Source organism: Botrytis byssoidea (assembly GCF_014898295.1).
Source record: "Botrytis byssoidea strain MUCL 94 chromosome Unknown BBYS_003, whole genome shotgun sequence".
NCBI lineage: Eukaryota > Fungi > Ascomycota > Leotiomycetes > Helotiales > Sclerotiniaceae > Botrytis > Botrytis byssoidea.
In genome coordinates, this window is record NW_024065844.1 from 1447409 (window position 1) to 1464873 (window position 17465).

The following is a 17465-nucleotide window of genomic DNA, read 5'->3' on the forward strand; positions in this document are numbered from 1 at the left end:
TTTCCCAACTCCCCACTCCCCATCTATCAATCGATCGATCAGTCACCATACCATAGCCACACAAATCATTCGTACAAATACCTCCATCTTTCTCTCCCTATTCCCTGTTCAACTTCTCCTCTTCATCCTACACTATCCATCCATTCATCCCATCACAATCACAATCATAAAAGCCGTTAATTCTTCCATCCCATCCATTTCTTCTGCAAGAAAGGCCCAGCCAAAAACAAAAACCAAAACCAGGCCCTATCCCATCTATATGAATTTCATGTCACAAAGACTGAACAAACAGAGATCTATGATCATTTCATTTTCGCCCATCCCAACCAAAAAAGAAAAAAAGTAGACAAATGCAAACCACCCCACCCTACCTCCAAAAAAATAAAGCACCCAACCAAACCCCAACCCATCCCACCCAATGCCCCTATAAAATAGTGAAAGATAAGAAAAAAATTGACGATGCGATATTTTCGCCAGTTACTATATCTTCTCATCTGTGGTGAATAGGAGAGGTTGTCGTATTCTGCTCGACAAAGGAAACTCGTTGATTAATACTTTTTAGTCGCAGTATATCGGGAATGTTCATGATCCCGAAAGAATTCAAAGCGCTAAGTTCAGGTGATTTTGTTTCACATAATCCAACGGAAGAAATAGAAGAAGAAAAAGTCCATCCTATGTGCGTAACGCGAAGAAAGCAAATTATTGATCGCCTGTGCCTGTCATTTAAGCCCCCATGAAAAGCGCCTTCGCTTGAGTTTTGATAATCTGACTGATGATACCGCTCAATTTACATGATTGCAAGCAAAGTATGATAAAGAAAAGAAAATTTTGGTGGTTGGTGCACCACCCGTGCTGTGATTTAGAGTCATTACACTCCTCTAATCGAACAAGTGATGAGTCCCGTCGATGACATGAACATTGTCCGGATCTTGATCAGCAGCATTTGGCTTGACTGTTGCTCGACCCTCAACTCCAATACTCCTAGCTTTTGAGCTGAGTGGAAGTGTGTATTTTAGCGTGCCTCGGACGATCAGGTCGAACTCATGTTGAAGAACTCGCCCCCAACGCTCTGATCCACGTGGCTCCGTCTGATTTCCAGGTTTTAGGATTCGCATCTCCCCTATTGATACAGAGGACGTAGGTTTGAATGGCGACCCTTCAAAGATCAAGGGACTCTCGAAGTTGTAAATATGTCCAATTTCCAAATTCGGATTGGTGTTTGGATCATCATCCATCGGCGGATCATTGATTGGATCATCCCGTCTCTGTTTGAATCCACGCCTCCACAAAAATTTGGTTGGTGGCTGTGCCCACCACTCAGAATCTGTACCTGCATATTTGGACTTTGCAAAAATAACCATATCCATAGAATCAATAGTGACAGCAACCAGGTTTGGATTTTGAGCCGTAACCTGTAAATCTATAATGACATCTTGTTCGCTAGCCAAGATGTTTCTCAAAGCCAATACCTTCACATTGCCCAGGGGCTGGGTTGTCGCAAATAGGAATGCCACAAGACCTGCCGCGACGAGGAGAAGCAGCACGGAAACAAACATGCATCCAGCAAACCGAGCGATGAATGAGCGGTCGTTTCTTTGATGTTCCATGTGTCTTGATGATGGGGCATTTCCACGGCGTATGCGACTTGATCGAGTTGAACGAATGGTAGATGGAATAAGCGGTGTTCTCTCATCGTCCGCAGCATCATCAAGATCGTATCCCGAGCTAATTGGCGAGGTCTTCCTGCCGTTCACGTTACCTCCCATGGACATTCTCGCTGTGTTTACCACTCTCGGACTCGTAGGTCTTGAACCTTGGCGAGTAGGGTTTGCGGCAAATTTGGATTTCGCAGCATTTGGAAAAGGCGATTCGTTATCGAAGAGAGATGCATGGCCGTTTCCCCCATTTCTTCCCCAACGGCTAAAATGATGATGTGCCGTCCCTCGGCCTAAATTACTTCGTGCCGTGCCCTTTCCGTCGTCTTCTGTTGTCATTTCTTGACCCGCGCTATTGTAAGAGTTTGCGAATTTCATACTCTTTTTCATCGCCACACTGTGATTGCTACTATCCATCATTGAGCGTAATCCGTTTCTTGCATCTATTTGACTGGCCATGGATGTAGCACTTGGGGTTCGAGAATGAAATCGACGAGGTCGCTCTTGTTCTGGTGGATTCGATTCGTACACAAAGGTCTCTTCGGAATCGGAGGAATTCGCTTCGTCGACCGCGCTCGCGACTTTAGCTTCGAAGATATCTGCCTTGGAAGAAGCTGGACGTTGTCTGGTTAGCAAAAGGGAAGCACTATACAAATTTAAACTGGGTCTACGAGAAGATCTCTCTGATATCGTCCGCTCGGGACTCGTCGAGTCCATACTTCCTTGACGTGGCGAGGGTCCTTGTCCACACGCCCTGTCTGGAGACCGAGCGGAATATGCACTTGAGATTGATCTTGTAGAATAATGATGAAGTAATCTGGATCTTGAAATTGATTGCTCACCCGTTCCAGAAGTTACCGATGGGGCCTTTCGACTCTTCTTCTTTTCCTTCCGAGGTCGAATGGTCTCAGTACTTTGCTTGGCCCGTAAACTGCCATTAGCCAATCCTCCCGCACCCGTAGCCAGAGCAATTTGTGGGATTGAGCTCACAGTCTCCGTCTCAACTGTCATGTTTTTCGCAGAGCCTTCCCCGGATGGTTTGCCCCGCGCTGCTGTTGGTCCACTAAATGATTTAGGTGGCCCCGTGCGAGTTGCCGTGGGGGTAGTGTTCTTCATCTTGTTGTCCCCCTTCCCACCACTCTCACTCCCACTCTCATTTGTCACAATCGTCGGCTTCTTCAACGTCTCAACCGATGCGCCATCCATCAGATCCTGTTCTGTTGGTAAAGTTGGACTTCCCTGAGTGGTTGTGTCGATTGCGCCATCGAGTTCGAACGATGGAGTGTTGGGTTGGCTGATCTCCTGGACAGTTTCTAACGTTGAACTACCACCACTGACACCTCTCGCAGGTGTTCGCATCCCTGGTGCTAACAGGTTCTCTTCTGATTCGCTATCGGCCGCAGATTTCCCTTCCGCTCTTTGCTCTGCAGTGGGAGAGGTTCTTCGCACATTGATCGCGGGGATTTCTTGTTCCGTCTTTCGAGGCGATAGCAGGCTGCTCTGTCTGGGAGGAGGTGATCTTATTCTCGGGGATACAGGCCAACGTGGACCATCTCTGATTTCACTCGTTACTAGCGGCTTCTGAGGTATTGGTGCTCTAATCGAAGGTTCGGATGCAACGTGATTCAAAGTAGGAAGCTTTTGAGCTGATAAGCCTCGTTGGATCGCCGCAGCAGATGGTGGGTGTTGACTACTCGTTGAGCGTGAAGGACTAATATCTTGGCTATTCTTCCGTGATCTCGAAGGGGTACCTGAGCGAGCGGCAGAGGGATTTCTTAGTTGAGGTCGGACTGGTGACGATTCGCGTGATCCTATTGGGCTGTTGGTTGCAGACGATGCTCGGTTTGTTTGTAATCTCTTAACAGTAGGTTTAGTTGATGTATCGTAGTTCCTCCTAGATGAAGCGAAGGGTTTTGAATCTGAAGTTGGAGATGGAATGTTTGTATCTAATGGTGATGGTGAAGGAGTCTCTCGCATCTCTGCAGGTTTCTGCGTGTATGATTTGTCGTCCATTGTCACTTACTTCTTGATTTTTGGGGGAAGCCGTACGAGTGCAACGTAACGAAAAGTTAAAGAGGGTAGCTTTGGGTAGGTACGACGAGTGAGAAGGTAGTGCGTTATTTTAGAGGGTACTGTACTAAGTAGCGAATGGGGAGGTACCCGAACCCAACTTTTCTTTGCCAGCAAAACTTTAATGATGGAGTAATCTTATGGATGGATGGATGGATGGATGGAAAGAATTTAACGAGCCAAACGATGGATTGAGTTAAAAAAGGTCATATCATCCATTCAAAGAAGATTTCCTGAATACTGGCGGTATCGAATCAAATAAGGAATTCTTGATTGGTTTTGCTTTTTTTTCTTTTTTTCTTTCTCCTCCTTGGTTTTTGGGGAATGGTAAAGAGGGGTCGTTGAGGTCGTTGAGGTCGTGATGAGTGGTGTGTTTGTTGTGTTGTCGTAAATGTTTCAATAAGGCTGTGTGTTTGTGTATGTATGTATATGTTATATGTAATCTAACTTATGTAGGAATAGATAGATGGGATTGGATTGATCGGAAGTGTAAATGGTAAAATGTGATTTGGGGGTTATAATTATGGTTAGAATTTGGCTTGTGTTCTTCGTATGTATGTGTGTATGCGTGTATGCGTGTGTGTAATGTACCCAGCCAGGTAGGATTCTGAACAACAATATGATTTGGTAGGGCAGAGCAAGGCAGACCAGAGCAGGGCAGAGAGACAAGCAAGTTATTGTCTACTAGGTAATTAGGATAAGATGGGAAAACGAGAATCGGTAGAAGAATCTTCCATCTATGAAAGAAGGGAAAGGAAGAAAAGGGAGGGAAAGATAAAAAGATGATTTGGCTTTCTCTTCTTTCTCTTCTGTACGGTCGGAGTAACGTTATAGGATTGATTGATTAATTGATTGATTGATTTTTTTGTTCAAGATCCACCATCTCAATCAAAGCATCCCATTCCATTCGCAATTTACTCATCCCACTCGCATATCTTCTTTCTTTGGACTCGCCCTCTTTTCTCTGCTCCGCTTTCCACCAAAGTCTTCTCGAACTGCGATTTTGAATGGTCTATGTGCATGTCCATGTGAATAATGACAAGTCCTCCTCCGCACCAGTTACCAATAATGTGGATTCAGCCAACGGTTCAATTGAGCGGCACAGGGGAAGTGGCCTGGCACGCCCTGGCGGGCAAAAGACGAGACTCCATCTGACTAAGCTCAACTAGGATTAATGTATGATATTTGAAGAAAAATTCAAACAATCGGAGGTCGAGAAATAAATTCCGAAATTCTAGATGTTGGTCGGCTGTGTTGTATTCTACGATGTACACAGGTTGGTTTTAGTTGTATCACTCCATCAATCCATCAATCCATCAATCCATCAATCCACCAGTCAATCAGTCAATCAATCTCTTGAGAACTTTCATCACCTGGTACGACTCAATGACGATGAGGGTATCATGACTGACTATTATATATGAAACATGATTTAAGCTTCATGAACAATGCTCTACTCTTGTGCTATCTACCCTACCTACCTGCTTAGGGACGGAGGTATCTATCATGATTGCAGATAGCAGATAGCGTCTATCTAGATAAGTACCTAGTACTCACTCGTAGTGTATTGCTAAATTTACTAATAAATCTTGCTCTATTGACATTGATTTTACCGTATTTACATTTTACTCTTCTTCCTGTATCCCATGCTCATTCACATCCTTCCTATATTGTATGTCCAACATCCTCATCCTCATCCTAGGTAATCCTAGATACCACTAAAACCCTCCTAGGTATATTCTAGAAAGAACCTTTCCTTCCTTCACCGATTCATCAACCCTACCACCCTACCACCCTACCACCCTACAACCCTACAACCCTACCATCCCATCCAATTCCAACCTCCATATCCCACCTTTTACCACAAACCATTACATACCACAAGCCATCACCTAGTTCTAGTCCTAGTTCTAGTCCTAGTACCACCCAAAAGCCTCGGGAGTAACTCCCTTCATCCATCTCATCTCGATGGTACCTGAAAACCGATCTTCTCCTCCGAGCCCTCCATTACACATCACACATCACACATCACACATAATAATACATAATACATCATACATCATACATCAGCGATCCCTAACCTCTTCCTGTCTCATCGGAACACACGGGAAATGTGATGAAGAAATAATGTCTACATGAATTGATATGAATTTACATGGATTTCCCCTTGTAAACCCCTACCTAGCTACCTAGTCATACTTATTTACAATTTCACCATCTCATTTCACAACACCATCTTCCCGTATCAGATATCTCTAACCACAAGGCTGCATATGACACCTACCTCTCCCTACCTCTCCCTACCGAGATACTCCTCAAACCCATTCCATTTACCCAACCCGAATCTTCCTAATTAAATAATCAATCCCCCCAATCAATCCCTGCTTTTCCATCTCTTCAAACCATACTCATACTATACCCGAGTCCTAAGTCCTAAATATCAATGACGAAACAATGATGACAACAATAATAATCCCTATCAATCCCAATCAATCCCAATCAAATCCAATCAACCAATCAAATCAAATCAATCCCCCCCATCAGTCAAGTCAAGTCATAACAAAAAATGATGAAAGCGGCTCCTCTCACATGTTCGTTCTCCTCCAGGCTACCTACCTAGCATCTACCTACCCCGGGATCCGGAGACAAACCTCCTAGAAGAAGAAAAAACAACCTCCCATTCATCACATCACATCACATCACATCATCTGAATTGTACCACATACAAGTTACCATATACAACAAACAAACACACAGCCGAGAGATGTCTCAATCCCTCTCTCTCCTCCTCGCCCAATCCCATTTTTGCCCACTTGTTTGATTTATTTTCATACAGGGCTATCTACGATATGTAGGAACTTATGTAGGTACTTGTGTACAGTAATCTTCTTTTCCTTTCATTCCCCTCCAAGACCAACTTACTTATAATTACAGAGGTCAACTGATATACCACAAGTCACCCACTAGTTACCTGTAATCATCACGTAGAGTACCTAGAGCAGATACTTCATAGAAACTTAATACCTACACCATCCTCCATTTTCCCTTCTACACACCCAAATTATCCCTCTCATTTCTAATTGGTTAATTCATAATCCATCTCTTCTACCTACCCACCACCTAGCCCATCCACTTTTTATGCATACCTAGGCTCGCTAGGTACTCCATTCCGTTCCGTAAACACGTTTTTATCCATTTTATTATCTTTTATCCATCGATTTTATGCAGTGGAAAGGGTCTAGAAGGTCTAGATGCTTGGGCGGATGCTTGTGCTAATGCTACTACTGATGAAAAACAGGTTATGAAACGAGTGCCACTGGAAGGCTTGGGTCTTTTGGGTCTTGGCTTGGCTTGGGGTTGGATGGAGGGATGGATGGAAATTCTGGACATGGAGATGGTGTTTTGGATACGTAGGTAAGTAGGTGAATAAATAAGGTCTTCTTTTTGGGGTTCGATGATTGGATTGAGAATGCGATACAGGATAGATACCTACTAGATAGATATAGGTAATCAGGTAGTTTCTACCTCTTGAAGTAGATACTCTGATGATTACCGAGCGAGCCTAGTGTGTATGTATATCTATTGTAGCCGAACTGGAGACGGGAGTATAAAATGTGTAGAGATAGGTGCTGGTACCTAGTCTATAGATATCATATATGTATATATGTACTCAGGTTCGTTCAGTTGGGATTTCGATCCTTTCTTCATCCTATCTGGGTAGTTCTATCTCGCCTCTATCTATCTATCTTTCCATCTCTCCTACAACTAAAATAATCAAATAATTTAGCATCTACCCAATCCCTAGATTTATAACCCAAAAACCATAAATCCCAATTCCCTACAAGGTAGTCTCACAAATCAATACATCAATCAATATATCATCCCAACGATTTGAACGATCTCAAAAAACTCAAATATTGAATCAGTGTTCCCTCACTCACTCTCACTCCCCTCTCTCCTATCTTAGAATTCTAATACATTGGTTTCATTCTTTCATTCACCATATGTATCACATCTATGAATATTTCTGTATATCCATCTGTTATATATCATACTGTTTCGCTATGTACTCCGTATCTATATTGATGTTTGCAAGATAGATAGATTGATAGCTAAATATCAAAAGAATAAAAGAAAATTTTTCAATTCGTTACATACCTAGATAGGCTGATAGATAGCTAGATGGTTAATTAAATAAGAATAATCATATACAAATACAGATTTGAGAATGAGAAAATAAGAATATATTCAATGAGCTGTATCGTAGGGAATGAATGATTATCTAGGTACTTGTATGTTATTATGTATGTAGAGTGTATAATTCTGGATTTGGATTGTATTTGGTATTTGGTATTTGGTATTTGGTATAAGCAACGATGCTTTCGCATCTATATATGATGTAGCTGTATATATTCTAACAACCAATCCTAATCCTCGTATTGAAAATCATATAGAAAAGGAATGGTGTGGTGAATGGTGAACATTTTAATGAGTGATGTGATATGACTATGATGATGATGATGATGATGATGATATGCAGATAATACTTTTAGTATACTCGGGTACGGGTATATTCAATCATGTTTACGAGTAAATACTGACTAATTTACTGATTGGCTAATTACTAAAGAAGAGAAATAAAGACACCAAGAGTGTTCCATAGGTAGGTGGTCAAGGTACCTTTTTCTTTTCTATCAAGTATTGAATTAGATATCAGTTGTAGGTAAAGTTATATCTACTACCCATCTACGGTCCGTTAAACCCATAAAACCCGGTTCCGCGGCTGATGCTGATGCTGATGCTGATGCTGATGCTGATGCTGACTGATGCTTATATCAATGCTGCTCACATCATCCATCCGTACCTCTATCTATCTACCTACCTACCTCCCTCCCTATCATGTATCTACCTACAATCCACCATTCCCATCCATAAACCAGGGAAAATCGCATGGGAAAGGAAAGAATAAACACACCAATCCCTAGTCCCCCTCCCCATCATCATCATCCCGAACCCCCCATAAACATCCCCAGAACACATACACACACACCTGACACAAATCCACCAATTTCCTTGGTTCATGATACAGACTCTCAATCACTCAGTTCAGTTCACTAAAATACTTGGTAAGAAAACTACGCAGTATAGTTGGCTCTGTCTCATAACCCCGTCTGTTCATGCTCTATTTCGCATTTCGCATTTCGCATTTCATTTTGCATTTTGCATTTTGCATTTTGTTTTCTGGTAGGAGGAGAGAGGTTTCTCCACATGTAGATAGTTAACTCTGCGTATTGATTCAGAGTCTGTGGATGATACTGTACTGCACTGCATTGTACCCCCACGCACATCAATGCGCACGTGGCGGGTGGACAGCGCATCGATCATTCTTAAGGTTTTGGGTTTGGGTTTCTTATACTTTGTTTTAGCAGCTGGGTGGAGTGCGTGTTCGTTTTGCTAACTTTGGTATTTACTTACCATTTATTGTTTTTTTTTTTTTTTCTCTGTGGTTGTGCACAGTGGAGTGTGAGTGAGTAAGGATTGCGGTGTGGAGTTTTTGAGTTGGCCGGAGTGGAAGTTTCCGCTGGGGGTTGGGAATATTCTTGAAGCGAGCATTTGAGGGTGTTTGGTCTGGCATGAGCGTGAGGAGGGTTGTGAGAGGGATGTTGAGTGGAGGGTGCATAAATCGAGTGATTTGAGCTGGGAATGGATATCCTTCTACCTATACTTCTTCTTCTTGGAGAATGAGGTGGAAAGAGTTGTAAGGCTGAGAGGTGGAGGGAGTGGGAATTGCGTTTTGGTGGTCTCACTGGTTCGCGAGTGGTTTTTGTTGAAGAGAATCTCATGAATATAGGGTATACGTAGATATGATTGGACGTATCTATAATCGCCGTAGTTTGAGGGAAAATATAATTTATCGTAGTAACCATAAGATATAAAGTCCCTTGAATAATTTCGAGATTCTAGACCTCGAATGGCAGGCAAAGATTAAGATACTTCATCATTTTATCATTGTGGCGTGATTATGCAAAGGTATTCTTACCTACAGATAAACACATACATATATACATATCCATCATTCGTTACTCAAAGTCATCATTGCAGGAATCCATACCACTCTCTAACGTATATCAGATAATACTCCGTCAAATATAGAGTTATATTACGGAGCACTTCATCGTTACGGAGAAGAACCGCGACGATCGAGGTATAACTGGTCAGGTAAAATTGCCAAGCTCTTCTACGTTTTATGTCCGTTTTTGCCGGATTGTGATATTGGGCACTTGTGTAACTCTTGTACATCTTGGGATCTTTACATCCTTTTCACTCAGAGACCGATTGGAGAGAAAGGACGATGATGGGAATTGTATGGTTTCTTCCTTGCAAATACATGTATATTATATACCGACTATTGCATTTGCTTTCATGGTCGAGACAAGTTAAAACTTCATGATGAGTCCTCGTTCTTGATGATAGTAATCATCGTAATTTTCATGAGTCCATCTTAAATTTATACAGCTGGTGGAAGTGACCAACTCTGCTTCAATTTCAACTATGACACCTGCAATTCTTCAATCCTCAGTTTGGTTTTTGTTACTCGCCAGTTGCAACCTTGTAGCTTCTTCTGCTTCGTCACATTCGCGTGGTGAGTCTGTGTTTGCGGAGAGTTATGATTATATCATTGTCGGTGGTGGAACGAGTGGTCTAGTTGTTGCAAATCGATTATCTGAAGATCCTACTAGTTAGTGGTTTTTCCATAAGTATGATTCTAGTATACAATGCTAATTGGTATACAGAAACCGTCTTGGTGATTGAGCATGGACTTATAGATAACAGCTCTCTCACCTTAATCCCAAGACTCGGTCTCCAATATTTCCCTAATAATGTAAAGAATTGGAATTATGTCTCTGCGCCTGTTGAAACACTGTCAAATACAACTTTCAACGTCTACATTGCTGATGTAGTAGGAGGCAGTTCCTTGCACAATGGTATGTTTGCTGATCGAGGATCTATGGCAGACTACGATGCGTGGGGAACTCTCATCGGAGACGATTCATGGAGTTGGGAAGGTCTGTATCCCTATTTCATCAAAAGCACGACTTTCACCCCTCCATCAGAAGAGCTTCAAACACATTTCGATATCAGAAATAACGCTTCTGGGTATGGCAACGGACCTATTCAAATCAGCTATCCTTCTGTCATCTTCCCTGATTACCGAAACCAAACTCTAGCCGCGGAGGATTTTGGAATCGAAATCTCGGATGCACCAGAGTCCGGTGACGCGATTGGTTTCTGCTGGGTTCCTCAGACTCTTGATCCGAAAACGGGGTTTCGCTCGCATTCGCGTGTCGCTTATTATGATCCTATTGTTAGTAGACCCAATCTCCACCTTATCACGGGCCATCTAGTCGAAAAGATTCTCTTCGATGACAATCTCACTGCTACTGGCGTGAAATTCACATCTGTCCAAACAAACCAAACACATATAGTATCAGCAAACAAAGAAGTCATCTTGGCAGCCGGCGCAATCAACACACCCAAGCTTCTACAACTCAGTGGAATTGGTCCCAGAAACGTACTCGAAGCTGCGGGAGTACAAGTTCTTCTCGATGCCCCGGCTGTAGGGGCAAATTTTCAGGATCATCCGGTTACGTATCTCAGCTGGAATGTTACGAATTTGGCGTTTCCAAATGATGCGTCGATTGCGATGAATGCTTCGTATAATGCGAGTGCGTGGCAAGAATATATTACGAATCATACGGTTGGTCTTTCGATTCTATATTTGACGATTATTTGATATCTCACCACGTCATACTGAATGCACCTCAGGGACCATATACTCAAGGCACTTCTCCCGATGCAGCATTTATTCCTCTCTCTCAACTCACATCCCAAAGCCAAGAAATCATCGACCAAGCCCGCGCTCAAAATGTGTCAGGATACCTGCCATCTATCTACCTCAACAACTCGGCGCTTCTCAAAGGGTATCTAGCCCAACGCGATATCATCCTTGATCATTTCTCCCGAACCGACGCAGCAGTGATAGAAATTCCCATTGGCACCACAGGACCGGGTATGTACCCAACCTCTTTCCCCTCCATAAACTTCAGAAATCTCACAACCCCCACTAAACAAAAACCTCACCACCTACTAACCCCACCCCAGGCGCCTGCGCCGTCGAAAAACCTCTCTCCCGAGGAACTATCACACTCTCCCCCTCTTCCCCTCATTCCCAACCAATCATAAACTACCACACCTTCTCCTCCCCCACCGACTCCCTCATCCTCACCTCCTGCATCCGCTACATCCGCTCCTACTACTCCTCTCCCCATCTCTCCTCCTACTCCCCCACCGAAGTTTTCCCCGGTCCCGCTGCTCACACAGATGAAGAGATTCTCGCAGCGCTGATCGGCGCAGGCGCTATCGCGCCGAGTTTTGCGCATCCGTCTGGCACGTGTGCGCTAGGGAAGAGAGAATTGGGAGGCTGTGTGGGAAAGGATTTATTGGTGCATGGGCTGCGGAAGGTGAGTGTCGTGGATGCGAGTGTCATGCCGCTTATTCCGGCGACGCATCTGCAGTTGACGGTTTATGCGGTGGCGGAGAAGGCGGGGGATCTTATTAAGGGGAGGGCGTGATTGAAGTGGGATTTGGGGAATTCGGGTGGTTTGAAGGGGATAGGAGAGGTAGGGGAGTTGAAGTTGAAGTTGTTTTAGGGATCGCGAGAGGTGGGTTCAGAGACGTATAAGATCGTGGAGTAGATGCACTTGTGTGAGCTTGTACTTCGGGGTGTGGATAAGGAGCTATACTTCTTTTTGCAAAAGGCGATGTTGTACTTGATATATATAATCATGTCAGTAGGTATGTAAATAAGTACCCATGAACTTGTAACAAATGCATTTTGCATGAAAGTGATCAATCTCTAATTACATCTCGCTATCTTCTTGAAAGCGATAGGTACATCCACAATCGGAATATGTCTAGACAGAACGCATTCCCAAAAAACAATGAGATATTTTCCAGTTTCATATACACCTGCGAGGTGAACCTCCTTGAACTCCCATATGTGAAGCAGAAATTGAAACGGTGAGAAAGTGCTTTCTGGGACCTTCTCGTTTCAGAAACGCTAGTGGAGAAAACAAATGATCTATACAATTAAACTTGTCTTTTGGGTCTCGTTTTCCCGCTATGCTTGTTATCTTCTCTGGTTGATTTTTTTGTTTAATTACCTACCTTTACGAAGCGTGATCACGAAAAGAAGTTTATTTTCTCAATTCTCTTTTTTCTTCGGCTGTTTCTGAATAAGATAGGTAGATTATTTCTGTATTCTTATATATATGTTTACTACGGTTTGTAGAACTTGCTGGACTTCTCTTTTTGACCTGGTTTACTCTGATAGAATTTGTATCTGCTGGTATCTTTCTGTTGAGTTGAAGTTGATATGGAATGCAATGGAATGGAATGGATGAGAAGTGTTTTCTCTTTTTTTTTTCTTTTTTGATGAGATGAGGTGAAGAAATGAGATTCTGCACGGTCATGGGATTTCTCTAATGCAATAGAATTGTAGAACTGCAGAGATTCTTTGATATTCGAAAAGTATCTTCGAATATGCTAGATATAGTTTTATTGTGGGATGGAAGAACTTGCAAGCAGGAAAATGATATATCTTCATTCAAAGCGGTAACTTAAATCTAGTATTCATAAACCTACCTTTTATTCGTAGCAAGAGAAGACTTTGGTAGTACAAGGAGTTTAATGTTCTTTATTTGACCATTTTTGTGTTTCTAGAAATGTTTCTATTCTAGGTCAATCTGGTGTTCGAATGTTCATTATCTAGTTTACTTTCATGTATCAAATTCTGTTCTAAAGTTTGCCATGAAATGAAGTCACTTGATTTCGGCGTCATTTCCATGCTTACTAACACCAGAAGATTCTCAATCTACGGTGTAGTATGGTTCATCAATGCAAAAAATGGAGGGAGTCTAAGAAAGTTTGGAGCACTTCATCTTTATATAGACTCATTGAGATGGAGGTGGTGATCGTGTCATGGGTATTTATATGTCTGCAAACTCGTGGCTTGAGATTTTCATCTGAGATTTGCGAATTTGCTCCGTGGATTTAAAGTACATCTGATACTTTTTCAACTTAGAATTTCTACTCAGACTTACTTCATCTGAAACACAGGAAACATGTTTTCTTCCGTTTCTTCCGACGACCAAATGGATTATGAGCCCGATGAGAATCTCTCCACGACAATCGTTCCTGAGCATCTAGGAAATGAAGATACCATGATAAAACTCGGATTCATCGACGAATTGAAGAAACTATTTGCGATTAATGAGCTTCTCAATCTTCCCCAGGTATGCCTACCATTTCAAATTCCGAAATTGCATTTCCCGAGTGCAAAACTTCAGAGTTCATGACTGATAAAATACAGCTAGTTGTGATAGGCGACCAAAGTTCTGGAAAGAGCTCTGTTCTCCAAGCTATCACACGACTTTCTTTTCCCGTCGATGACGGTCTCTGTACACGTTTCCCTACCGAAGTTTCTCTACAACGAGCATCGGAAGACGCTCTAGAAGTCAGTATTACGAAAGCAGTTCGTGCATTGGATGCGCCAAATCAAACTACTGTACAGAAAAAGTGGGTTGAGAAGCAATCAGTACGTATCGACGAGTTCAATGGTAAATGGGGAGGAAAGGTTGCGCAAATGAAGGATTTTTGTGATATTATAACAGAGGTAAAGTGTCGTCACTGACCTGAACCATTTTTAGGAAATTTGCGTTAAAGTAGGAATACTAATAGAATGTTAGGCGAAGAGAGTGATCATGGGAGACTCCATCGAGCCTGGACAGTCGGCAAAAAAGGTGAATGTTGCCCAAAGTAAGAAAAACTTGCTGAGTGATGCTACATTGAAGATTGTCAAAAAGGGTCCAGGAGAGATCAATATCACAATTATTGATATTCCCGGATTGGTTTCATGTAAGTCCTTAGACTTACAATATAGTTGATTTAGACCATCTTTCTGACGCCCATTAGCAACTCACCCAGCTCATAAAATGGCCAAAGCATTAGTGGATCACTACATATTGAATCCTCGAAGCATCGTTCTGTAAGCAAACCCAAAAGAAAATCTCTAGAATCTTTTACTTATCACTCACAGAGCGGTTGCCCATCCTGCAAATGTCGAAACTCAAGATATGTTCCAGATTATCAAAAACATTGACAATTGGAAAAATCGAGTGATTGGGGTCATCACAAAGTGTGATAAGATAGAACCAGAGGGCGATGACTGGGTACGCATTAGTCTCTATCGTAATGATCATCGTATAAGAATACTGATATAAAGTGTCTTACAGGTATTCAAAGCAATCAAGAACGACGAGAGCGATTCCGAATTCGATAGATGTCTCAAATACGGCTGGTTTGCATTGCGCAATCTTTCTCCATCAGAAAGAAAATCCAGTGCCAGCAAAGATATCCAAACGATACGAGACCAGAAGGAGGAAAATTTATTCAGTCAAAAGGTCTGGATAGATCTGGAGCGACAGGGAAAACTAGGCATCAAAAACCTCAAAGTTGCTTTGACACAAATGCACAACGAACATGTCACACGCAGTATCCCCGAGCTGATTCCAGAGATCGCAGACCGTCTCAAAGAAATCGAAGGGAGAATCGAAGCTCTAGGACCACCGCGAATCACACCCGAGAGCCAGTTGAATTGTCTGGTTAACCTTGCGACAAAATATTCTCTGCACGCGGGAGATGCTATCGATGGCCACAATGATCGTTTACCCGTCAACTGTCCCGAAGTGAAAATTCGAAAAATCGTCCGTGATACCCTAGACAAGTTTAGAGATGGCATGACCGATGTTTATGAGCAGCGTTTCAATAGTAAAATTCTCGGATTCTCCATTGACTCCATTGAAGAGAGAACGTGGGAACGCGCCGTATTGAGAAACAAGTATTTTAACGAAATTAGCCGATGCATCGAAGCAAATCGTGGCAAGGAGATGGCCGATGAAGTAAACGGAGCGGTTATCCGTAGTCTCTGGTCCGAACTAACACCAGTATGGAAAGATCAAACCAAAGATCTGATTGAGGCATTAGTCAACGCGATTTGGATATCAGTAGGATGTCTCTTACGCGCGATTTGCGAAGAAGAATCTCTCTTAGTCAATGTCCAAAATCTACTCGAAGAAGACAAAACCGCCGTTCACGAAGACGCCATGCACGAGTTAGATAAACTTCTCAACGACGAGAAATCCGGGCTCATTGTCACTCTCAACAAATGGAACGTGTATCAACTTTCCGATTTGCGCGAAGGCAGATTCAAACTCATGACTGCGCGACTGGATGAGATTCAGAGACGTGATAAGGATCTTGTGAAAACGCAGGTCAAGAGCTGGTTGGGGCATAATGCGAAAATCGATGCGATATTTACCACGCATGATAAGTTGGCGAGCTATTATCAGATTGGCATGGTGCGATTCGTGGATAATGTTTGTCATCAGGTTTGTGAGAGACATCTTTTGGGGAAGAAGAGTCCGTTGAGGACTTTGGGTCCGGATATGATTACGAAGAAGTTTCAGGGTGTGAGTTTTCAATTTCTTTCACTTTTCTTTCTTCACTCCTCCTTTTTTTCTCTTCGCGTCGAAATTCGGCGTTCGGGGTTGGGACTTGTTTGTCGGAAGATGATAAGCGAAACCTGATTAACAAGGAAGAAACAGAACGAAGAAGCTTTACGAAAGATAGCAGGCGAAACTGAACCTCAGTTAGCGGAGCGAGCTCGATTGCAAAAGGATCAGGAGTCGTTGAAGAGAGCTATGGAAAAGGCGAAGCAGTACAAATTGACTTTGGGGGTACATGGGATGGGGCTGTGATGAGTTGAAATTGATGGATGTAGTGAAGAGGTGACAGATGTTCAGCGGGGAGAATTGACCGGTGGGATGGGGGAAGTCAGAAACTTTGAGACGATGGATGGAACGGAGATGAGATTGATAGTATTGAGGGAGAGTTAATAGATGAACGGATGAATGGAGACATACATGATGGGATGGGATGAAATTGCGAATATACGCAAAAGGATAAGGAGGGGCGGAATAGATACAGCAATCTCTAATATTCTTATAGCATAATAAGATATTGGTTTCCGAATCTCTCATCTGTCATCTCAAATACCCCAAAAATACTAACCCTAGCTTATACATTGTACTAGCCCTACCCTTTTCTACTCACTATCCCAACCCTTTTCTACTCACTATCCCAAGCCTTCTCAACAACCAACATTTACAACCCCCCTTCCCCCTTCCCCCGACAACATCAAATTTGCTTTTACATTCACATTCACATTCACATTCATATTCACATCCAAATTTCCAACCCAAACCCCAGAAAACAGCACAGAATCCGCCAGCGAGGCACGATGAGTCATTTTAACTATTTCTATCCATCCATCTATCCATTCCACTACGCATCCCGAAATAGTGATGCAAACCACAAAGGAAACCAATTCATTCATCTCCATCTAAACAAAAGAAAGAACAAAAGAACCCAAACGAGTATATTTTCGTTATTATTTTTTGATTTTGATTTTGATTGGGATATGGATTTGAATCGAGATCTGGAAACATTGACATTGGCGATTGTGTTTCGAATTTCTTTCTTTGCGGGGAAGAAGCGATGATGGAATAGGTGGATAGATAGAAGGATGGGTAAATGGGTATAGATCCTGCTATATCGGTT

General features: G+C 42.6%; 3 protein-coding genes across 3 annotated transcripts; 2 read left to right on the forward strand and 1 right to left on the reverse strand.

Annotated features, from left to right (window-relative positions):
* Window positions 1-878: 878 nt before the first annotated feature.
* On the reverse strand, window positions 879-3668 carry EAE97_001870 (uncharacterized protein; the record flags this gene model as incomplete). Its single annotated transcript, XM_038872381.1, has 2 exons — window positions 879-2269; window positions 2498-3668. The coding sequence occupies 2 exons, from the start codon at window positions 3666-3668 to the stop codon at window positions 879-881; spliced, it is 2562 nt and encodes an 853-aa protein (XP_038736939.1).
* A 6228-nt stretch (window positions 3669-9896) lies between these two features.
* EAE97_001871 (uncharacterized protein) lies at window positions 9897-12484 on the forward strand. Its single transcript, XM_038872382.1, has 4 exons — window positions 9897-10464; window positions 10520-11484; window positions 11553-11796; window positions 11889-12484. Exons 1-4 carry the CDS (start codon window positions 10278-10280, stop codon window positions 12356-12358), a joined length of 1866 nt encoding a protein of 621 aa, XP_038736940.1. The 5' UTR covers window positions 9897-10277; the 3' UTR covers window positions 12359-12484.
* A 1425-nt stretch (window positions 12485-13909) lies between these two features.
* EAE97_001872 (uncharacterized protein) lies at window positions 13910-16603 on the forward strand (the record flags this gene model as incomplete). The annotated part of the gene is made up of 7 exons (XM_038872383.1): window positions 13910-14080; window positions 14158-14460; window positions 14534-14702; window positions 14760-14832; window positions 14884-15016; window positions 15080-16315; window positions 16451-16603. 7 exons carry the CDS (start codon window positions 13910-13912, stop codon window positions 16601-16603), a joined length of 2238 nt encoding a protein of 745 aa, XP_038736941.1.
* Window positions 16604-17465: the final 862 nt, after the last annotated feature.